Source organism: Phoca vitulina, unplaced genomic scaffold (genome assembly GCF_004348235.1).
Source record: "Phoca vitulina isolate PV1807 unplaced genomic scaffold, GSC_HSeal_1.0 scaffold1, whole genome shotgun sequence".
Lineage (NCBI taxonomy): Eukaryota > Metazoa > Chordata > Mammalia > Carnivora > Phocidae > Phoca > Phoca vitulina.
The window spans coordinates 44,840,145-44,865,224 of record NW_022589704.1 but is presented as its reverse complement, the minus strand read 5'-3'; the positions used below and the strand labels follow the sequence as shown (position 1 = coordinate 44,865,224).

Genomic DNA, 25,080 nt, shown 5'->3' with positions numbered 1-25,080 from the left:
ATGTAAACCCTTAAACTGTTCATTAACACTTGGCTTCCACGTTACAAAGATTTCTATCTTCAATTGCCTCATTCAGATAAGTCACATTATCTATGTTTCATTGCATCTCACTGAATACTATATTTCTTGGTGATCTTAGTTGGATTATACTAATAGATGATAATTATTGTAAAGGACATTACCGGTTGGCCTCGAATTCCTGGAGGTCCCGTGCTACCTTGAGGTCCTGGAGAACCAGGGGGCCCTGCTAAGCCAGGAGGACCAGAGGTACCAGGAGAGCCCTAGCAGAGTGAAAGAGTGACATGCTGAGCACAGAACTATGTAGAAGTCTATGGTCAACGTCCAAATGATTATGTCCATTTGAGTTTCTCGTGGCATGAATGCAGTTAGTTACTTACCGTTGGGCCTTTGGCACCAGGTGTCCCATCAGTTCCTACCGCACCCTAAAAGATATATGAAAAGTTTATAAGACATTAAGCCATGTTTAGGGTGGTCTTTGGATGTCCACCCATATTCTAAAAGGAGGCAGAAAATTATTATAAAAACATCAACCACCATTATATCATAAAACTCACTTTTATAACTAATTCCCTTTCCATAAAAATAGATAAAATTTTGCAGAGTTGTCAAGAGAAATATGTTTTTTAAAATCAGTTGCAAACACTCATTCAGAATTCAAAGAAGATATATTAAAATAGATTGCCTTCGTTCTGATGTTATAAAACGTGTCAAGCTTTCTGTTAAGAATGTGCTAGGAACTTACAGGAAGACCCTGAGAGCCAACTGGACCTGGTGGCCCAGTTTCACCTCTTTGCCCTTGGGGACCTTCAGGGCCTCTTGCTCCAGTGGGACCTGCTTCTCCCTAACAGGGCACAAAAGAAATATTAATTTAAGAAAAATATAAGCGTGGTGTGGTTCAAAGTTTATTGCTTATTTGGAGCTTTACATTTTATCCTCCAGTATTTTAAGTGGTCATGAGCACAAATTGGTCTACAAGGGATGTGTGCCTAATCTAGCTTAAGGAGTGGACGCACTTTCCTACCCCTTCGAGTGTGAGGATGTCTGCAGCATTAACAGCAGAGCCAAGTGGTCAAGGTTACCTGATAGCTACTCTTATTTCAACCCAAGAGAGCAGTCCAGATAGTAAATACAAGTACAGCAGCTGAGTTAAATTTTAATTGACATGAATAACAAATAATTTAAGTATAAGTTTGTCCCAGGCAATATTTGAGCCATATCTATATAAAAAATTTTTCTTTATTTATCTGAAATTTAAAGCTAAGTGGGTTTCTGTATTTTATATAATATATTAGGTCCTTATGTAGATCTAATCCTAGAGGGACCTGGATCTGGAATTTTAGAACTAAAATTCTAAGCCTTAGGGTGTTCATTAGTGCCAATAAGACATATAAAATCTCTATTGAATCCTTGAAATACAAAGAACTGGATGTGGAAGTTTATTCTTCATTTGGAAAAACAGAGACCATGGAAGAATTTAACAGGTATAGCAGAATCCTGGCCAAAAACAAAGATCTGGGAATTTTATGCCTGGGGAGGTGGGAATAGGATAGGCAAATAATTTCTGAGAAAAACAGTTTTGCAGAGTGTTTGACTTTTTAAGCAGTTTTCAGTAGCCAACAGCCAGTGCTAGAAAACCCCAGGAGGAGAAGGAAGTATGCAGAGTGAACTGCTATATAAATTGTGATTCTAAGAGTCTTATCTAGATGCCACAGTAGGAGTAGAAACCACTTTCTGCTAAATCTTAGTCCTGGCCATTGTGAGTATTCTATCCTTAATTCTCTGGCCAGAGCTCAGTTTGAGGGTAGAGGGTCTCACATGAAAGGAGAAGGGATTTTGCATATTTTGATCAGGGAACATAGGGAAGATGGGCCCTCCATGGCCAGAGCCAGGAGCAGCAGGATTAGGACTTAGGGGAGCAGATCAGAAACAGAGGGGACCTCAAGAAGGTCCTAGGAGCCCAAGTGCACAGAAAGAAGGGACTGGTTAGTGAAATGACTTAGGGCATCATTTTAAAGCAGCCACATCTCTGCGGCACAGAGTTTAAAGACAGCATTAGAGAGAGCCTGAAGAATAATTTGACTTGATGACGCTCACATTTCACAGTATTTGAAATTTTGTTGTTGTTGTTGTTGGTGGTGGTGGTGGTTTTAAACAACAAGTTCAAAGCCCATTTGAGTAGCACTCCTCACAAGAAGCCTGGATCTATATTGAGTGCATCACTTAACCTTCAATGAAATTCCATGAGAAGACAAGATTGAGAGAAGTGAGGTGATTGCCATAGCTACAGTCATTTTTGTACAGCAGAATCTTGTGAGTAAATCCCTTCTGTGAGATGAAGAAAATTATTGCCAAGGGGAAACTGGGTGTGAGGGGTAGTCAAATGTGTTGTTTAACATTTGAAAGAAGTGTTCTGAATGTATTCACTAATTTAGCTAATATAATCTTAATAACCTCCTATTATAATCCTTGAATTTATCATCCAAAACACTGAAAGAACAAACTGTGACTCCCTACAAATGTAAACCATCCCAACAGAATACTTTAATCATTCCCATGTGGAAAGGCAAATAGCCTCCCTGACTATTCCTTTAATGGGTTGTGTAAATGGTAGGGGCAGGGGGAGGAGTGAAAGCCAGCATTGTGTGAGAGAACAGCCTTTTGACAACCTCTGATTTATTTTAACCTCCTATTGTTTAGAACATTCTGCTATTTATTACTGCCAGGCACTGTATCCAAGAACAGAGTTCCAATTCAGTTTAAGTTCTTATTCCTTGCAGCTGTTACAATTGTCTAGCTTAGAGTTCTAACACAACAGATTCTTTGATATTACAATTGTATGATTATCAGTAATTCTCTTTTAATTACATATTGTTTAGTAATCTCATTTTTAAATTTTTACAGTTATTTTTTTCCCTACCATAATAGACACTGAGAATGCTCTAGGCTTTTTCCTTAGTTAAGCAACCTCCATACAATTAATGAAATGCCATTCTTCACTTCAGGATTCATATAATCAAGTAATTCTTGTAATCAAGAGCTAAATATATTAACATTTTACCTTCATCCCAGGATTTCCTGGAAAACCGGACGATCCAGGTATCCCAAGAGGACCCTATTAAAAGAAACCAGAAAAGTGATCAGACATGTTTTTTAATCAATATCTAATTGAGTCATCTTTCATTCTTTGACAACATTCTGTATTTTGACACATAGGATTAATCCACTTAGTACTTTCAAATCACAAAGATAATGTCATTTTATTATAAGTACTTTCCAACATTGGTATGGAATAGTGCTAAAAGCCATGTCCAGTGGTGTTAAACACTTGTTGTTGTAGTGTATCAGAGAATAAGTCAGTCACAAATACAAATTATTTGAAACAATTGCTTCTTGAGAGATGTACTTTCTTTGTGCTAACCAAGTGATATAGTTTTTAGAAAGTTAGGTTTTGTACCAAAATCCAGGACTGCACTTTATAAAAATGATGCTTAAGAATCATCTGGGTATTTTAGAGTGATTTTTTTCAGGCTAATATGTAGATATTTGTCACTATCCCATATTTGGGAAGGTGTGCATAGAGTTTAAACCATTGATTTAAAGGCCAGATTTAAAGGAAATGAGTGAGTGTAAGAGGAATTCCATTCTAGGTTATCCTGATTCTTCTTTGAGGACTGTATTGTAATTCCATCTGTTTTACAGTAATAAAATCCCTTTTAAACTATTTTTATTTTTTCCTCCTATCTTTTTGTTTCCTTTTTATGAAGAACAAGGCAGGAAAGATCCGAAGGGCAAATAATTTCAAATCTGATTTACCCTCCTTGTATTTTCCTGAGCTCATCATGTTGTTTTTTTTCATCTATCCATCCTATAGACCACGCTATATTACTGCTCATTTTATATACTCATCTTTCAAGACTTAGCTTGAAAGTTGTTCTTCTTTAAGTCTTCCTTAATATCTGTATCTCACTATAGGTGTAGGTACCAGTAGGTTCCCCTACTTGAACTTCACGTTACACTGCACAGCATAGCACTTAGCAACAGCATTATGCTACAATATTAATCGATGTATCTCTCCTTGATAGACAAGGCAGTATCCAAAGATAAGTACTATGTGTTTTTCACCTTTTTATTCCAAGTATCTGGGACACAGTGAGTGCTCTGTAAATGTTAACAAATGTACAAATGGAAGAATAAATGAATGAAGTGAATATGAAAGTAGTACAACTCACCATTGGCCCAGGTTTTCCAGGCATACCATGTGTACCTCGTTGTCCCTAATTAGGAGAAAAAGAGACAAGATAAAATTACATTTTCTACAGTATTTGCTCATAATTCATTTGTTTTATAAAAATTTCCATGTTAAAAACTGAAGAATAAATATTAACTGACAACAACCTCAACTGGGTCAATAGCAATAAAAATACATTTTTGTACAACATTGATAGGGTAGTAATAAACACACCCATCCTTACAACAATAACAAAGAAAAATCAAGATTGAAAAAAAATGGAACTGATTAAAATGATCCTTTTTATTTGAATGTATGATTTGCAATCAAATGAACTCAAAGACAATGAAATTTTATACACCTCAGTCTTTCTAATAGGCAGATTAACTCAGAGGAGGAATGTGCTCCTCGTAAAAACAACAGCAAAATAAAGTACATACACACACACACACACACACACACAGGAAATTAAGTAGTAGTGAATGCTATGGTGATCATCTAGATCTTCCTTCAGCACTGAAGTAATCATTCTACCACTGCTGGAAGTGTTGTAAGCTGATGGCTCATAGTTAAGACCCTCCCACCAACTGCCCTCAGCAAAGGAGTTAGCACTCCCGAGGTTATGCCTCTTCCAAGGTCAATGCAGTAGTACAAAGGATTGGCCGCCGCCCCCCCACATTCAAGACAAATCTGATGAGCCATCCCAACCCCATAGTTCTCATGGAACTGAGAACTCATGGAGACTGGGCTCTTTGTTGTAATTGTATACAGCTTAAATTCTCCTTGTGACAAACCCTGCTTTTTATTCATTTCTTCACAAATGTAGCTTCTGAGATCACTCCCCAATAAATTCCCTGCACACAAGTCTTTGCTTTGATGCTGTTTCCTAGGAAACCTGACCTGACATCCTAATACCATTGGTGCCAGAAGTACAAGAAAGCAGACTCTAAAATGGAAATTTAAAGCTGGATTCCTCACTGACTATCTAGATGAAGTATGACTCACTCTTGACATCCTGGGGCGATGCAGCAATAGATATTGTCTCCAGTGGCAAATTGAGATAGGGCACAAGTGTAAGAGAAAGGGCTATGGGTACATAGCTCAGACACTTGCAAAGGATTCGAAGAAGTAGCAATTATCAAGTTGATGGAATTGCATGGATCTTGTTGAATGAATACATTGGAGAAAGACATTGAAAGGCTAATGGTGATTTATCATCAATATAAGACTCCTTGGAAGCACTTTAAGATATTGTAATCTTCTACAATCAGAGGGAAGAAAAAGCTGAAGATTGGACCCAGGACTTGATAAAGCTTCAAGAGCTCTTGAGAAGGTTGAATTCTAAACCACAGAAAGTCTGTTATGCCCTATGGTCAGGGCCCTTGATTAGAAGGAATGAAATTTGGCATTGGGAACTTTGAAATCTCAACTCCGAAGTCTGTGGGCCTGCAGAAATTCCCACCATTAACAGCTTATTCTTCCTCACTTAAAGATAATGCGGAAGCCTCTACTTTACCAGACAATATATGCTACCACCACCACCACCTGCCCCTGCTGCTCAGCCACCATATCAATAACTAACATCAAGTCACGAAATAACTGAGTTGAGGAAAAGCTGCTTCTGATAAAAGAGGAAAGATACACACCAAAGGAGCTATGAGTCCCTTACATCATGTAGAGGCAGAATCCAAAAGAGAATGTGTGGAAGTAGGTCCTGAGGGTACCGGATCGTGAGGGAAAAGACATAAAGTGGAGAACTTTAATAATATGGAAATACTCTCCCATGATACATATTTAGCACTCTGATAAAGACTCTGAAAAAATGGTGTTAACATGAGAGATGGTTTAGAAAGAGCAATGGCCCACACTAAGTGATGTAGCAATGCCAAAACTGCCTTGGCAGATAGTAGAATAAAGCACAGAGAAGTGAACATACGAGATCGGATATACCGTGTAAGGATGGATAAGCAACAGCCAACTACACTCTATAGTAGTTTCTACGTTTCCAGAGGACACTTTATCTTCAAAGGGATACAAGGGCCTAGTGAGAGGGTCTCACTTCTCCCTACCAGGGCTCTGACTTTGGTACTATTGAGAAATTCTAAAGTGGCTGTCTTCTGTAGCTAGGGGTAACAGCAGGGGATGCTGTAAACCTGGGATTCCTAATACTAATAGGGATGATAAGATCTCGTAATAATAGAGGCTAGGTGCAGTCCTTAATTGTCCAAATTAAAGTGGGTGCAGTATAATGAACTGCAAGGTTGAAATATTAGCAAGTATAGCCTAACCTTCAACTGTGAAGAGAATCAATAGAATATGCCCCCTACCTAGCTAGGTTCAAGGTACATAGGCAGACAGCAAGGGCATTTCTCAATCTATACATGTAAAATAAATCACAGGGGTGCTTGGGTGGTTCAGTCAGTTAAGTGTCTGCCTTCAGTTCAGGTCATGATCTCAGGGTCCTGGGTTCGAGCCCTTTCCTTGCTCAGTGGGGAGTTTGCTTCTCCCACCCTCTGCCCCTCCCCCCTGCTCGTGCTCTTGCTCACACATGCTCTCTCTCTCATGAATAAATAAAAAATATTTTAAAAATAATAAAATAAATCAAAGACAGATGACCAGGAAACTCAGCTCTTTAAAAAGGGTACACTCATAGTACTTACCTTTTAGGATTGTGATGAATATGAAGTAAAGCGTGGAAGAATGCTTGGCATATAATAACTGCTTGATAAATGGTACCTGTTATCATAATTTTACTACTATTCCAAATTTTATATTTTTTCCATGGACTATATTCCATGCTGCTATAGGTTTTTTATAATTTTCTTAACTTTGGTATTAATATAAGTAGGCAACAAATGTACTGTGGTTATATAAGATGTTAACATTAACAGAAGCTACGTAAAGCGTGCACAGGAACTCTCTATACTACCTTTGCAAATTTTCTGTAAACATAAAATTATTTCAAAATAAAAAGCAAGGAAGAAAATTGAAAAATTAAAAAGTAGGCAACCAGTACTATATTCTCATTTAAAAGACATATTCAGTTCATTTGAGAGAGTTGAAATATGCATACTTACAGGAGCCCCCTGTGGCCCAAGCCTCCCTCTTTCTCCTGGCATTCCCCTTGGACCCTACAGATGAGAGAGAAAAAACACCTTTGAAGCATCTTATTTGAATTCTAAGGTAGTTTGACTACATCACTCAGTTCAATTGAGACTCAATATACTTGGCTACCAAACAGTAGTATTTCTAGGGGCAACTTTGGGTTTGAAAAAATCTCCACCAGGGCACCTGGGTGGCTCAGTTGGTTAAGTGAGTGCCTTCAGTTCGGGTCATGATCCCGGGGTCCTGGGATCGAGCCCAGCATCAGGCTCCCTGCTCCTCAGGGAGTCTGCTTCTCCCTCTCCCTCTGCCTGCCACTCCCCCTGCTTGTGCTCTCTCTGTCAAATAAATAAATAAAATCTTAAAAAAAAAAATCTCCACCTGTGGGGATACATAACCTACCACCTCTTACCTAAATAGATTTCAATTAATGTAGCCAAAATGGGCTAAATCTACAATAATCCTGATTTGAACACTAACTATAGAAAAAGAATAAGAGCGTTAAATGATTAAGGAAAACAATGAAATGCAAGAAGTCTTTTCTATTCAAAGGGTGCAATTCTCTGGATGTGCTTGTCTGTCAGCTGGTAATCAAGATTACTTCATCAGCTAACATATTTTCTCCATGTCGTTTTGTTTTCCATTTAAACATTCTCTTTATATAGACTAAAAAGAAAAAAAAAAAAAACACCAAAGAATTAAATTGATACATACCATTGGACCCATGGCACCCATTGGACCAGTAGGGCCAGCTTCACCCTAAAGCAAAAATGAGATTACATTATAGTACGAAAAACCTACAACTGATATCCATATCACTGTTTCCATGTGTGTGTCATTTTAAAAGTGTATTTTCAAACTGAGCATTTGAAAGGCATACTTGAAATGAAGGAACTCAAAATTCTGTTGTATTACTTTTTCTTAAAATGCAATGGTAATTTAGTTTCTATAGAAGAAAGTATAAAATAAAAGTGAGGATGTAAACAAGATTGATGAAACTATCACATTTGTTCACATTAATTAGTATCAAAAAGGTAATTATATGTTTATGTCTGATAATACTTTAGTCCAAGTAAAATTTCAGAAAGCTAAAATTGACTAATATTCCTTTAAGATTATAAGAAGTTTAAAAATAAAATAATTAAAGCCAATGCATATATATATATACACACATATATACACATACATATATCATACATACATCACACTTATATGTGTGTGTGTGTATACACACACACATATATATATGTATATATTTTCATATATCTCACATGATGCTTCCCACTAAAAAGTCCTCTGTACTTCTTTTATGGTCTCTTTCTTTCTCTAGAAACATAAACACATCTTGGGAAGAAACAATGGCTAGAAGGCCCTGGAATCAAAAGGGTACTAAATAATGGAGCTAATAAACTATTTAAACCTCTCAGATATTTTTGAAGAAATAAAACAGTGACTGTGTTTTAGAAGGTGAATTCATAGTACCATCTTCATGTGAGGAAAGCACCCATCCTACATTGGCAGAAACCCAGTGCCATGATGTCTAATCTTGGTGGCAAAGTTAAGCCATGTCATGTATCCTGCCAAATCTATTGCCACTCATCTATGAAAAATTGTATTTATCTACTCAACTATCTCTTTTTTTATACTCCTCTTTCCTCCAAAATTTAAGGGGGTTCTGAAAAGTTGGTAGGCACTTGAAGCAAACCAGAAATGCAATGGTGATGTTAGATTTAGGTTTTATACAGTTACCTTGGAACCAGTTGCTCCAACTTCACCTTTAGGGCCTTCAAGACCTTTGTGTCCCTAAGGAGAAAAATATAAATTTGTATTTTACTGCTTTTTTTATTCTCAGATATATAAAAGAAGAACCAAAAATAAGCTCACAGAAAGTGTCTTATAAAAACAGATATTTAAAGTTGTTACCCAGAACGTTTCCAAATTCTCAACATTTTTTGAAAGCCTATTCAAAGAAAATTAAAGTACCATTCTTAACTCGCAATGTCCTCACCTTTCAGATTTTTGTGACTTCACAGAAATTTAATCTATAGCTACAAATGAAAAATCTATGGTGGTTTTAGAGAAGACAAGTAATTGTGGAGGTTATACAGTTATAGAATATGGGTTATAGCTAGGGAAGACATTCAAAATAATTAATAACTAGTATAGCAGCAAGCATTCTAATCAGAAGTTCAACTACTCAAAACAGAGGACAGCCAGTATATACTTATCAAATATCAGCCATGCTTTCTGATAGATAGATGATAGACTGATAGATATGTAATTTTTTTTTCTGGAATTTTGAGATCTTCTTTCATTTCAGAGTAAATCTTAATGCTATTAAATTCACAAATATGCTAATCCAAATACCCAATTCTATTTACCTAAAACATATTGCAAACATACAAATATCTATTCTCGCCACATGTCAGAGCCCATTCATTTCATGGTTTGGAAATGCGGAGAATAGATTTCCCTTAAACTGCAAGTCAGCAAGTATTTCTTTACAGTTAATTTTAGCAAAATTCATACAAAATAGTAATTAACAATGATCTTCTTTCCTTGTTAACTCACAAGGAAACACCTTCAAAACTGCATTTTGTTAAAGTTTCTGTACTATAATGTAGAAAAACTGAACTACACAAAGTAGAAAAACTGAACTACACAAATATTGAAAAGTTACAAATCTTTCAACTTTTTATTCCTGGCTCCACTACCACAATTTACCAGGCACTACACCTGATGTAATGAAACGAAAAAGCAAAAGCTATAACAGATAAAAGACCTCATATAATTGACACTACATTGCATTAATCCATAGCTACACTGTTTGCAAACTGGGGTGATGACAGTCCTGAGCAAGAAGGGGTTCCTGTTTAAGCTGCAGTAACTTCTCTGACTATGGATCATCGTTCCTTCTGTGGCAGAGTTCTACCGTTCTTCTAATGCATTTGGGACGACTGTCTCAAAGTAACCTGCAGCTTTTCTGACAACTCCTCACTCTCTCTCCTGCTAAGAACTGTAGCCTTTTCTTCTGAGTTTTTTTAGAACCTTCTGCTACCATATCCATCACTTCTACCACCAGACCCATAACCACCACCACAGGGACTGCCTGATCTTCTTCCACCAAAACTGTCCCCCTTCATCGGTCCATAATTTGATTGCTGTTGTCCACTGTAATTTCCAAAATCATTATGGCACCCACCACCACCATAGTTTTCTCCAAAATGTCTTCCTTCATTGTAACCATCATATCCTCCACCACTACCACCATATCTGCTTCCTTGGTGTCCATATCCTGGTCCACCACCACCACAGCCTCCTCTACCGCTATAACCAGGACCACCACCATCGTTGCCACAATCACCTCCTCCTTAGCTACCTCTGTTGCCACCACTCCCACCACCAGAGCCTCACCTTCCACCAAAGTTTCCTCCACCACCCATAAAGTTGCCAGATCTACCTCCATGACTTCCTTGTAATCCAGCAGACTGCATTTCTGTAGAAAGGGCCTTTTCCACTTCACAATTATGCCCATTAATAGTGTGCTTTTTCTGAACAACAATTTTACCAACTGCATCATTATCATTAAAAGTTACAAAAGCAAATCCTCTCTTTTTTCCAGTCTGCCTTTTTTCCATAATTTCTATGGTTTCAATCTTGCCATACTTTTCAAAGTAGTCTCTCAGATTCTATTCTTCTGTATCTTCTTTAATACCACTGATGGAAACTTTCTTCACTGCTAGATGGGCATCAGGCTTTACAGAATCCTTTCTAGAAACGGCTCTCTTTGGTTCCGTTACATGCCCATCAACCTTGTGTGGTCAAGCACACGTTGTTGCTGCAATGGAGGTCTTACCTCCATTTTGAGTGATATGTAATTTCTATATATGTACATAACATATAATAATTACATATTAATTATCTTGAGTTATAAAGAGAGAAGCATTCTATGGCCTCCCCAGTTTGGGCTGACTGGACCCCTCCCATGATCTAGCGCTCTCTAATATCATGTTACTTATTCCACTATGTAGTCATTATGTCTTTTTGTAACCGTAACCCTCATTAGCCTGAGGCTGAGGCTATGGATTTTCCTCATTCATCACTGTGTCCTCTTCTGGAGTACAGTATCCAGCATATAGTAAGAACACAAAATATATTTGTTTATAGAATCAAATGAAATTCAAAGGAAATATAAAAAAGTATTGTGAATTTGGCAACCACAGATGAATACTGAGACCAGAGCCAGCTAAGGACAACTGACAAACAGAATTGTAAAGATTTTGAAGGTAATGCTCCCCAGACCCTACTCAATAAGCCATAGTATCTGAAAGGATTATGAACGATTGAACTTACTCGGTGACCCTTCAGGCCTGGAAGACCAGGAGCCCCAGGAAATCCTCGAGCTCCCTGTGAAAAAAAAATAGGTAAGGCATTTGAGAGTTATTAATAAGAATAGGAAATTGTTTAACATAATTTTGTTCCCCAAAAATCTAATACTATAGTTTTGTTTAGCAAAATATCAAAGAAGAGAAAGGAGCAGTATACTTTCATCTGTCAAAATACACCTACGTGATCAAAATTAGCAAAGAAAACTCACTGTTAGGAATGGAAACATGACTTACACAAAGACCTGGATTAGTGCCAGGTATTGATTTGATGACATTTCCAAATTTTTAAACTATATCACTGTATTATAATTAGTAGCAAAAAACAAAACAACATAAAAACAAACAAAACCCAAACAGACAAAATACAGGAAAATAAGCCAGAGTCAACGTGTTCAATGTCTGAATCAACTATATCAATTGTATGTGGAAAAAAATCAGGGAAGGAACTTAAGGAAAACTATGCTTTCTCTATATTGTGCTTTACTTGTGGTAGAAGAATAAATACGTCTGTACACATCAAGGTGTTTTATTTTCTCTGAACTACTAAATATTGGCAGCAGAATAGGTTTAGAAAGATCACATTAAAATGTGATCAAAATTATTTTAAGTAAAATGTGCAGGAGAAGTTTTATGGATCTATGATTGTTTTAAAGATTAACTGAAGAAAGGAAATATCCAACAGAAGGGTTGGTCAAGAATTATGGAGAGAACAAGTTGGATCCTAGACTCAATAATTCCTTAATTTATGTTAATTTTATGCATCCTCCACCTAAGCATAGTAAATTAAAAACAATAGGAATCAAACAGAAAATTAAATCCAAATGGTATAACTATTTTGAAATGATGCTTGCAACTTTTTCCTCATACCCTCTTAAAATAGATAAGGACCCAGTGACTTAATTATTCACTTATTCTCATTGTCTACATTAATTTGGTTTTGAATTGAATGCCATTACCACTGGCACCAGTAGACTGAGTACATTGTTAGCGTAGATTCATGTATCAATTATTATCAATCATTACTATTAATCTGCATATCCCTGGCACTTAGCCTTATGCCTGGTGAGTGGGCATTCAATGAATAATCACTGAAGAAACAACTGAAGAAATGATTTAACATTTGTCTTAACACTCATAGCACTTCTCCTAAACCTTTCCTAAGGAACTTCTCTTGTGCTAACACAATCTCAGACAGATGGCAAAATCTTCTGTTCTGTACATCATTGCCTTCATTCACTGTGTACTAACTACTCAATAAATGAAATTCATATGATAAAAGCAAAGCAATCATTCCTCTGTGACCTCTTGTAGGGAGAATGTTTCTGTAATGTTTTAAGGAGGGGTTTTAACAGTCAGGGCACATCAAACCATGTCTCTCTGAACAAATAAAATTCCACTAATTCCTCTGTTTATGCAGCCCTGCTTGGGAATTCTTCACTTCAAGCATTTCCTGTAGGTCTGTCCACTGGAATGCTCCCCTTTACTGATATTTGTTCCCCCTCCTTCCTGAGCAGGGAACTCCATACACTCAGCCTATAGGAGAATTACTGAGCTATGCTATTTCAAATAATTACTTAACTTTGAGTTTTTGTGGTCTGCAAGGGAATTCTCATGCGATTACAAATCTCTAATGCAGCAAGAAAATGAACCAGATGTACTAGTACTTATAGAATTTTCTCTTTCTGCTGACCCGAGACTGTCATCACACCCCAATCACATGTGTCCTTGCACAGAACTTGCCGGGTGCATCTGCGACATGCTGGCAGGGCCTGCTTCCTCCCCACAGAGGGCCCACACCGAGAGGATGTGCGAGAGCACAGTAGGATGGGATGTTCGAGCCTGCGTTGGCTGACGTGGACATCTGTGCTAATTAAACCTCATGCCTTGGTCTGCACTGACTCCCCAGGCTGCTGGGGGAGGAAAGGGAAGAGAGAGAGCAGGGAGCTGGGGAACTGGTTTTATATTTGAAACTAAATAATCCTTGGAGTCCTGTAAGTTCCCTTAAAAGATAAGCACTCATTTGTTTTTTAAAAAAATCCCAGCATTGAACTTCATCAATTTTCAGGAAGTAAGTGGAGAATAATTCAGTACTGTTGGTTGTATTGAGGGGAAGGAACATTAGAAGAGTATAGGAAATGTAGGAAGTAGAAGGTTGAACCCGTTTAGGGGTTGTCAGACAAGGAGAAACTTTAAGAGCAAGAATGTTAAGAAGATTTTTGCTTGCTTATCTCTAATTTTCCCCATTGCCTGTGTAGCATATCCTAGGAGAGGGCCTATCAAAGTAACCTGAGTCAGGACAGAGAGGTGGGTTTAGAGTATGGCCAAGTGGCCCAGGTCCTGAATTCTGGTGGAGTGTGTTACCAGGGACAGGTCCCTGCAGTAAGCCAAGGGGAGAAGTAGCTATGTTAGGAGTGCTGGCCATCAGTATATTTTGTCATAAGATTTTAGGGTCCAGAACAACAAATTTCAGCCAACATGAGGGTTTGAGGAGCAGCCAAAGAGGCATCCTGTCCATAATTTATTGTCCCTAGCATATAAAAAAACAAATCAATAAACTCTCAAGCTGTTCTTTTTGACAAGTGAACAATACAAAATAAAAATATTAAAAAGACAATGGGATTAGGAAGTTGTGAAATAGAAATAGATCAGGTTGGTGACTTTGTATATTTGACACTCAGTTTGGAGAGTATCCGTGTTAGGTTATGAAATAATTATCTAGCTCTAGGAGGATTATTCATGTGGTGCCAATGCAAAATGGGAAATTGGAATTAGCTATCACTCTAGCAAAATGTACTGTTTCACAATGACAGAAGGGAACATATCTTGGTGATAGTGTCTAGTGCACATGTATATAATGAATTACAAGGTAATTTTAATGTTCTTTCCTTTTCAAAGTTTGCCTCTATGGCATTGTATTGATAAGTATAAACTTACCGGAGATCCTGCAAATCCCACTTCACCGGGATTTCCATTTCTACCTGGTTCACCCTTTAAGGTTAAAAAAACAAAACGCACAAGGTGAGGGGGAGGCAAACAGGATTAAAATGCTCCCTTCTGAGACTAGATGACAAGTCAATTGCAGATAAAAGTCTTTTTTAGAAAGCTCATGACCCGCCCCCCCCCGCAAAAAAGAAAGCACATGCCCAATGCTCTAAACAGTGTAAAAGTGAGATTGGGCTCTATTTCTGATGGCAATCTATTATAGCAAGTCAGGTGTGAAGGTTTCATTAATTTATCCGAAGGAGAAATTAATATAAATTATACTCATTTGACCTAGCTCACCTTTTTACAAACATCAAAATTTACACACAGATACAACACACAGGGACATGCTATGAAATTCTATATCAGCATGTGGCACTGAATTAAAAGTTTCTTAGAACATGACTTGTCATTTCTTTTCTTGTGATAAAATAATTAAGAACTACTAGACATATTTTCTTTATGACCAAATTCAATGTAATCTGCTGAAATAAATCTCTTTGAGACACAAAGAGAAAATAGTTACTTGTTTTAGTATCACATAGAAATTAATGGTTTACCCATGATTTTATCCTCAACTTTGGTACAACTAAAAAAAAATCCAGAAAATCAAATCTGTTTTTGTATCCTGTTCTTAGATCACATGTTATCATTGTTAAAACCTGAAGTTGAGTCTTAACTTTAAAAATCCAATTGAAGGGGCGCCTGGGTGGCTCAGTCATTAAGCGTCTGCCTTCGGCTCAGGTCGTGATCCCAGGGTCCTGGGATCGAGCCCCACATCTGGCTCCCTGCTCCGCGGGAAGCCTGCTTCTCCCTCTCCCGCTACCCCCTGCTTGTGTTCCCTCTCTCACTCTCTCTCTCTCTGTCAAATAAATAAATAAAATCTTAAAAAAAAATCCAATTGAAGAAATGGCTTTTTCAGCATTGGAGAGCAATATCGGCGCTATATTATTAATACATTAAAAATTCCACTTAATGAAGATCTCATAATGATGTTTTGCCATCAGAGCAATGTATTTTTCCTTAAGTTCACTTCAGAGTTTCCACCAGCAAAAGTTGCGGTTATTGGGACAGCAATTCTAATATCTTATGGAGAAATCAGAATGGAAAACTTGGGGTGGGGGGAGATACAAGAAAAAACCAGACCCTAATAATATAAAACCATCAAAATTAAGAATACTTTTAGATTTTTGTAGAACTACACTCCGAGTTCTCCAGTTTTGCGTGCATTTAATGAAAGCCAGGAGCGAGGAAAATACACTGGGAGTTAATGAATAATATACATCTTAACACTGTAGCTCCTTCTTAACCTCTTCAAAATTGCAAAGCATAATGAAGGCAGGCAGCTTACATCTTCACCAGGTTTTCCAGGAGGGCCCTCTGGTCCACGTGTACCTATTGGACCCTAATAACAAAGCAAAATGAAAGGAAAAAAAGAAGATTTACTTACATTTGCCTATACCTACCAATGATATAATCTAAAATATTCTTGAGACAAATGAAAAATTTCAGAGAAAACAGCTTTATTTATATTCTGAATTTTATGTTGCATGCCTCAGATTACGTACTCAAAGGAAAAAATTTTAATTTCACAAATGCAAATATCTCGGCATGGTCTGCTAACCATATTCAAAGCCTCTGGATTTAAATACTCTGCCACAAGAAACATAATACTGGCCTCCTGAACTGGACCCTAATTTCTCGCTACGTTAGGAAAGGGCTGACAAAAGAAAGAGCTCACAACGTCATTATGATGGTGGACCCATCTTTAACTGGGTCTGCATGCTTACTTGACATTTACCATTGGTCCAGGTTCGCCAGGTTCACCAGGAGGTCCTGTAGGGCCAACGCCACCCTAAAATTGGGAACAAATTATGCAAATAAATATAATTATATGTAAATTACATATACAAACCAAAGAAAACAGAATGCTAAATCATATATTCCTACAGGATAGTGCAATTGCTTAAACTGCTGGCTCTCCCACATTCCAGCTCTGTGCCTTTGGGGCAGTTACTTAATCTCTCGAAACCTCAATTTCCTAACCTGTGAAATAAGAATAATAATGCTACCTACTTCATTAAGCTGTTACAGCTTTCTTGATAACAACTGCACGTTAAGAACCTAGAATAGTGCTGCACAGAGGGAGTGTTCCATCGGTGGTACTTATCATCATGATCCTGACCCTCGTCTTCCTCATCACCATCAACAACTACAGTTTTCTATTCATCCAGGGCAGTAATATAAAATGGCTTGAAGTAAGACTCCACACACATGATAATGACAATACGAAATCTTTGACAGAGCTAAGAATTCTTTTTTTTCCCTTTCTTTGGAAAAATTATTTCCTACTGCCCGTCAAATCACTACAAAAATTAAAAATATCTCTACACTATTTGATTGGTATTTGACATGCTACAGAAAGATAGTATTATACTCTTTTTAAAGATCCCATGGAGTGATTACCTTGGCTGTGATTTCTAACACCACATGGTGGTAGCCTTCAATGATCTGGTTTCACAGCCTCAGAGTTAGCACATAACCAATTAGGAGAATTTTCATTATGACATGAGATAATGATCTGTTATTTCAGAAGCAAAGGCATATAAAAATCCTTTGTATTGAGGCCAGTCACATAAAGAAACCAGATGATAAAACTTTAGCCCCATGAAGAAACTTTGAAAAACATGCTGCATGTATTTCTGAATAGAAGTTAATTGAACACAGCCTGTTCAAAGTGAGCATTACAATATGAAATTTAAAGGCCAGCCGAAAGCACGCATGTCACAGAGACCTTATTGGTATTTGTTTTTATTTTGCTATAGTATGTAGTTTAATTATAAAAAGACTTACTTGCTGCCCTTGTAAGCCTTGAGGTCCCCTTGGGCCAACAGGACCCTTAAAAACAAATGAGAAGAAAAGTTGCATAGTGTTCATGACAATTAGGCCAAACAGTTCAAAAATGTTGAATCAGGCTTAGAATCTGGTAAAGTGAAGCTTTGACAGTGAAAGATGATGACATTCTCCATTTGTACTCATCTGGAATGCAGCTAAATTCAAGAAGATTAAGGTTCGGGCAACATTTGGGATGATTTTATACATACTTTCACTCTCATAAAGAGAAAAAAGAATATGCCTGTATACACCCAGTGCCCCTCGGACAAGAACATTTGCATGCTTAAGGGGTGGCTCTGTTAAACCAGAATATCCAACAAAAGAAAAATCTTGGCAGGCAGTTAAGTAATTCTCAAACTGTCTATTGCATTCTTCAGCATCACGGCAGATAACTCTTATAGCTTTAATGAGTACATTGAATTAAAGATTTAGGAAGCTATCAACAATATTGACTAGATTATATTAAATGTAAGTTTAAAATTATCTATGGCACTGAGATTTCTGGATTATTTCTTTCTTTCATAACAAACATTTAAAGTATCCACATAGGCTTTTTCCATTTAAACATGAAATGATTACACCGAGGCATGACAAAGGGAAGGAAAGGAAAATGCCATTTTAAAAATTGTATTAATCATATATCCATATAATTTTTGAGGTGTCAGAAAAAGCAAAACCAATTAAATCAAAATCAACTTTGTTCTTATAGGAAAAATTTAAATTTTTATTTTGAATTGATCAGGGTTTTAGCTAGTAAGAAAAAAAAAGCTCCATTTAAAAAATAAACATATATGCAATTTGAACTTCAAATGGATGGAAACACGTATATTTCAGAAACATATCCCAAGGTAATCATTGAATGAGCCCATACTGCTAGTGATTTAAAAAGTAGACAGACAGGCAGTGTTTAAGGATGGGTAAAAGAGGTGGTTATGTATGTAGTCTAATTTTACACTTGCTATTGCCCAGAATTCCATTAATCTGGGATGACTTTGAATTATGTTATGAGCAAAAAAGCATGGGAGAGTTGGTTGGATAAGTGTTAATTTGTTCAGTGAGATTGTATTCTCCAAATACCCACGTTAAAGTACTTGCCCAGAGAAAATGGGACTCTTTGGCAGTTGAAGAAATTCAAAAGACGATGGGAATGGTTACTAGGCCCAGTCAGGAAACTGTAGAGTTGTTGGCATAAGCAGCCAGAGGATATTAAATAGGAAATAATGAAAATTAAAATGGCAAAACTTCCCATGTCAAAGCTTTGCCAAATCACTGTTTCTAACAACACCATAAAAAGTATGGGTTTTGTTGTGGTGGTTATATGTTTTAAAATCCTTTATTTTCTTCAAATATTAAATGGAATATACAGGCAGCCCTTTATTGAAGTCAACAAAGTCTTTGCACAGTTATGAATGGAACACCACTGGGCTTTTAACTGGTACACGGCAGGGTTTGACAAATAAACTGAATGAGTTAATGGAGGGATGGATTTGTTTAAGAAGACACATATTACTTTTTAACTAGCTAATTCAAACCTTGCTTTATATAATGTTATTTTCCACAAGAAACTTTGATTATCAGTAAAATCTGCACTTACCACAGAGCCAGGCATGAGGCCTACTTGACTCCCAAGTCCAGATTTTTCATCTAACCCAGCCATCTGAGCTGAAAATGGCTGTAAAAGCAAATTGGTCATGTTTTTTCCACAGTAAAAGACATAGATCAACAAACTTTTAAATTGAGAAATGCACGTTCTCTGGGATTCTCATAGAATGACTCTTCTGAGAATCATTTTATACTTTTGACTTTAAAGCGCAGAATGAGATTTGAGCTCTTTTTCATTGTATGTGTTTTTGATTGAACAGTCTTCCTCAGAGTATTTAATAACTAAGTTCCTTCAGAACAACTACTGCAATGGGCCAAATGTCTCCTCCTTGGTAAAAGCATATACTGTTCTGCTGGTCTAATCGTTTTCAGCTTTAAATCTCTTTATCTGATTTCCTCCCACAATTGGAGCATTCCAAATGTCTGAACAAAGCCTAAAAGATGCTTTTAAAACATTTGTCCTGAAGATTCCAGTTTCCATTTCAGACTATTTTACTTAGATTATATTCTTATTTCTTTGTTCATGACCAGTAAACTTTAACTGTATTTATGTAAGTTGATAAAGATTTTATAATCCTTTTAATGACTCCCTGACTGTTCCAAGAATTGGCAATGGTTTTATCTATTCTCTTTCACATCACAAAAACTCTGCTAACCCAACTGACCAAAACTGTCCATATATATTCCAGGAGTTCGATTAATTTCCAGATCTTAGTGGGGGAAATGTGCATACTGTTGAAAAAAATAAATTGGCAATTCCTTCTGCAATCAGTTGAGAAGCAACTGTATAAATTATAATAAAACAAAAATCCGATTTCAGTCCATATGTTCCCTAGTTTTGCTATGCTTCTACTCATAAATCCCCGTCTGCCACTAAGAATTCAAGGAAGCATATATAGAAAGATATTTTGTTTTATTTTATTTCTGGCAGGAAACTAAAATTGGGAAATCGTCAGATAGCATTTTTCAGTCAACTCAACATGACACAGATTTTGTGAGCATTCTGAGCCTAGAGAACAGCCGAAGAAGAAAGATGTCGCTCTTTTCAATTTATATTGGGGAGAGTATTAGCAGTCCTTTAGAATCAATGGAAAGAACAAAATTGCAGAGTCAAGAACTGACATTGAAAAACACAAGTAATTTGAAGTGGTACTTTGAAAAATGCTATTTTGAATTTTCCAACAATTCTCTGTGGATTTCCTAGTTTTATTGTTGCTCCATAGTAGAACTGCATTCACTTGGCTGCTCTTCCAGTCAAGGGCCAACATGTGAACTAAGACAACTTAAAATCATAATAATAAATCAAAAACTTAGGTGGGGGGAATGGGCAAAATAGGTGAAGGGGATGAAGAGGCACAAACTTCTGGTTATGAAATAATAAGTCACAGGGATGAAAAGTACAGCATAGGGGATACAAACAATAATACTGTAATAATATTGTATGGTGACAGACGGTGACTACACTTACCATGGTGAGCATTGAGGAATGTATAGAATTGTTGAATCACTACATTGTACACTCGAAACTACTAGAACATTGTATGTCAACTATCCTTCAATAATAAAAATTTTAAAATTAACATATTATCTAAATATAACATTGAATAATGCATAGAACTCACCCTGCTCATGCCATCAGGTCCTGGGTGGGATGGATGTCCAGGAGGCCCTGGGGCACCGGGTTGACCAGGAACACCTGGTTCTCCATCAATTCCCTGAGGACCACGAGGACCCTGGGAAAACAAGCCAGCGCAAATTAGAACACATTGCCAAATATGTACTTAGTAGAAAGCTAAAAGCACAGACTTCTTGATGGAGATGCAGTGTTCATTATTTTAAAAAGGAATAGACATACTGTACGCTTCCAATTCTATGACATTCTGGAAAAGGCGAAATTATGGAGACAGTAAAAAGATTAGCGGTGGCCAGGGGTTGGGGTGGGAATGGGGAGATTAAAAGGCGGAGCACAGAAGAATTTTAGAACAGTGAAAACACTCTGTGTGATACTATGATGATGAATACGTGCCAGTATACACTCGTCCAAACCCATAAAATGTACACCATCAAGAGCAATTCTAATGTAAACTATGGATTCTGATGGGGGATCTTGATAATGGGGAAGGCTATGGATATATGGGGACAGAGCGTATATGAGAACTCTCTGTGCCCACCTTTAAATTTTGATGTGAACCTCAAACTTCTCTAAAAAAAAAAAATAAATAAAGTCCTGTAAAAAAAAATCAATAGCAATCCAGCCACCTACAGTAATTTCATCAGCTCTGCTGACACTGCTGATTTCAGCACTGGTCACAGCCTCTCCATTAGGGCATGGTTGTACATTCTGGGTAAAAACTTTACTCTTGATGTATTAAATCCCCAATAATGAGCCTTCTTGGAATAATTATAAAATTGCATTCAGTTCACCAGTATTCTAGAACAAGCTTCCCTATTTGGTTGGTTTTGTGGTGTTTAATAAAAATTTCTAAATTCACTTGTCTGTCTTAGATGACAGTTAATTATATATGTGCCTACATAACTTCCTCCCACCAAAAAAATATCTGAAAGCCCCTTGACTGGGGTTTGTGGTTTTTTCATTTCTAATTTTTTTAATGTTTTGTATAGTTCTTGGCACATAGTAGTCACAATATATGCTTATTACGTTTTCACATTTCAATCCTCCTTATTCTAGTCCTTCAAGTCTGGCACACTTTATTTCCTTTAGCACCCCCACAGGTAGACCAGACCAATGAGAAACAGAGGGCAAGGCACAGTGACCCAGCCTGGGTCAAGTAGAACTAGCCAAGTCTAGTTCTCAGAGAAGTGAGCAATGATTTCTAGCTGCCAAATTCCACCCTCCTCCCAACCCACATTCTGAAGGCAGCTTGGTGAACAGCCACGTCCTCAGTGCTGGAAATGCTCCATCCCCCAACCTCATCATTCCCACAAGCCTTGTGAAGCATTTTCTGACTTCTTAACCCTGAAGAGTCTTAACAGACTTTCAAAAGAAAGAAGGGACCAAAGAACTCAAAAGTCAGTATGATTTTTATAATTAGAAGCAGGGATCAAGAAAAATATAGTAACGGAATTGGAGTTTAATAAAAGAAGCTTCTCATGCCTAAACATGAGAACACCTCCTGGCTTACAATAAGTAATTAAAATATGAGTTGATACAGCAGGAAGAATAAATATAAAACAAGCTGAGATGGGAAAGGGGGCAGTTTGCATATAATGGCTTTGGGGAGGGTGGCATAATAGCTATTCAGTAATTTAATTAATATATTCAAACATTTATATAGATTCATATAGATATGTTTACTTCTTGGAACAGTAGAATATAAGCAAACTTATCTATTCAAATAGAAGTAGATAGTCTGAAAAACTTCCACTTTAAAAACTAATTTCTCAGAAAATTATTCTCCTCCTTTATCAACTCAAACACTTTCTGACTCCTAAACCACTGTCAATTCACTGAACTCTTTTAATTATACTTAAGAGGCTGATTTTAATTGCTATCTAGGACCCCTGGATCATAGGAATGTGAGCACCATCAGCTGGAAGTTCATATTGTCAATGGTGGCACAGAAAATGTAGTAGTCTGATCTACTCAAAGAGCCTTGTGTGGAAAATTTCTAATGTCTTTTTGAAATGTGAAATTGCTAATTGATAACCAGGTATTGTTATACAAAAAGTGAGCTGAAACATCTCTGCTCCCAAGGGGATTTCTAAAGACAACACCAAAAACTACATTTAGTGTCAACGAGAATAGAGAGAAGTTTGGGTAATATTAATCCTCAAAAATTGTGTCCTTTCTCCATCCCTCTGTGATTAATAATCATGTTTTAAAGTCCCCTCTGAAGACAGCCCACTTTTCTATTGACTTCATGATGCAGTCTGTGCCTCCAAAGCATCTACTCTAAATAACCTACATGATTTACTCTTATGCAAATTGAGATTAAAATTAATAAAAATTTGTAAAAATTATCCAAAATTAAGTGAACATAATTGTAAGTGAAAGTAAGAAAAATATAGTACATGAGCAGTTTTACTAAGAAACATTGAAAACAAAAACTATAATTTGGGAACACATTAAAATATATACCTTCATATTTCTAAGTGAGCTGAATTATATACATTTTATATTAAGGTAAATATTCCATTTATCATCATTCCCACCCATCCCCCAGGATACTCTAGTACTAATCTTAGTCAGCCATCTACAATGGAAAGTACTTATTGTGTAAGACTGATGAATACAGACCTGTACCTCTGAAACAAATAATACATTATATGTTAAAAAAAAGAAGAAGAAGAAGAAGAAGAAGATAGTAGGAAGGGAAAAATGAAGAGGGAGGAATCGGAGGGGGAGACGAACCATGAAAGACTATGGACTCTGAGAAACAAACTGAGGGTTCTAGAGGGGAGGGGGTTGGGGGAATGGGTTAGCCTGGTGATGGGTATTAAAGAGGGCACGTACTGAATGTAGCACTGGGTGTTATACGCAAACAATGAAGCATGGAACACTACATCAAAACTAATGATGTAATGTATGGTGATTAACATAACATAAAAAAGTACTTATATATTGCCACTAGGTGGCGACCTTTAAACATCCACAAATAGAAAAGACTAATAAATTACCTCAATGGTCAAGAACTTTATTCACCACAAACACACACAGACACACACACACACAGACACACACACACACACATCACGAAATGTTAGAGTTGGTGAGATTGTCCCATTTTACAGATGAGGAAACAGATCTACAGAGGTTAAGTGTCATGTGTAATTAGAACTCAGCACACCATTGTCCATCTTCTGACAGACAAATTGCTAGTTTGTCACTATGAAGTTATCAGGTTAACTTAGTTAAAACCAAGGACATATGATGAGAGACAGTCCCGATGGTCACTGGCTAGGAACGAAGGTTTCGTGAGAGTATCTCTGTAGCAGTAGTTCTTGATCCTGAGCACTGTTGCTCTCCTTCCCCAGGGGGACATTCGGTAACATCAAGAGACATTTTTAGCTATCACAATTGTATGAAGGAGGACAGGTATTGCCACTGGCATCTAGTGGGTAGAAATCAGAAATGCTGCCAATCATCCTACAATGCATAGGAATTACGTGGCCCCAAATACCAATAGTGTTGAGCTTGAGAAACCATGCTTTCCATCCTGAGATTTCTGTGTGTTCTTGATGGTAATGGAAGCAGAGGGAGAAACTGGTATTTAAGATTGCAGTAGCAGCCTACATTGTGCCAGCCACAGCTTTTGTCTGGTAAGCGGCTTCTCCATGTCTTAGGACCTGAGGCAAAATACTCTACCTACAGGTATTTTGTGACATCATGCCAGGATCTTGCAATTGGCCATGTTGGAAGCATTTACACCAGGGAAATCAGCAAAAGTACAGGCACATCTTTTTTTTTTTTTTTTCTTTTTTCATTTTTTTTATTGTTATGTTAATCCCCATACATTACATCATTAGTTTTAGATAATAGTGTTCCATGATTCATTGTTTGTGCATAACACCCAGTGCTCCATGCAGAACGTGCCCTCCTCAATACCCATCACCAGGCTAACCCATCCTGCCACCCCCCTCCCCTCTAGAACCCTCAGTTTGTTTTTCAGAGTCCATCGTCTCTCATGGTTCTTCTCCCCCTCCGATTTCCCCCCCTTCATTCTTCCCCTCCTGCTACATTCTTCTTCTTCTTTTTTTCTTTCTTAACATATATTGCATTATTTGTTTCAGAGGTACAGATCTGAGATTTAACAGTCTTGCACAATTCACAGTGCTTACCATAGCACATACCCTCCCCAGTGTCCATCACCAAGTCACCCCATCCCTCCCACCCCACCCCCC

At 37.2% G+C, this 25,080-nt stretch overlaps 1 protein-coding gene and 1 pseudogene across 2 annotated transcripts in view; both read right to left on the bottom strand.

The window, feature by feature from the left end:
- COL5A2 (collagen type V alpha 2 chain) overlaps nt 1-25,080 on the bottom strand; it is a 381,179-nt gene that overhangs the window by 36,536 nt on the left and 319,563 nt on the right. For both annotated transcript variants that reach the window (XM_032406281.1, XM_032406275.1), the window contains 15 exons: nt 20,841-20,951; nt 19,211-19,288; nt 17,575-17,619; nt 16,523-16,576; nt 16,073-16,126; nt 14,674-14,727; nt 11,705-11,758; nt 9,101-9,154; nt 8,066-8,110; nt 7,327-7,380; nt 4,251-4,295; nt 3,080-3,133; nt 764-862; nt 399-443; nt 183-281 (listed from right to left, as the gene is read on the bottom strand). In XM_032406281.1, coding sequence (XP_032262172.1) covers nt 183-281; nt 399-443; nt 764-862; nt 3,080-3,133; nt 4,251-4,295; nt 7,327-7,380; nt 8,066-8,110; nt 9,101-9,154; nt 11,705-11,758; nt 14,674-14,727; nt 16,073-16,126; nt 16,523-16,576; nt 17,575-17,619; nt 19,211-19,288; nt 20,841-20,951 — 945 coding nt within the window. The remainder of the gene's footprint in view (nt 1-182; nt 282-398; nt 444-763; nt 863-3,079; nt 3,134-4,250; nt 4,296-7,326; nt 7,381-8,065; nt 8,111-9,100; nt 9,155-11,704; nt 11,759-14,673; nt 14,728-16,072; nt 16,127-16,522; nt 16,577-17,574; nt 17,620-19,210; nt 19,289-20,840; nt 20,952-25,080) is intronic.
- Nucleotides 10,393-11,486, bottom strand: LOC116637493 (annotated as a pseudogene).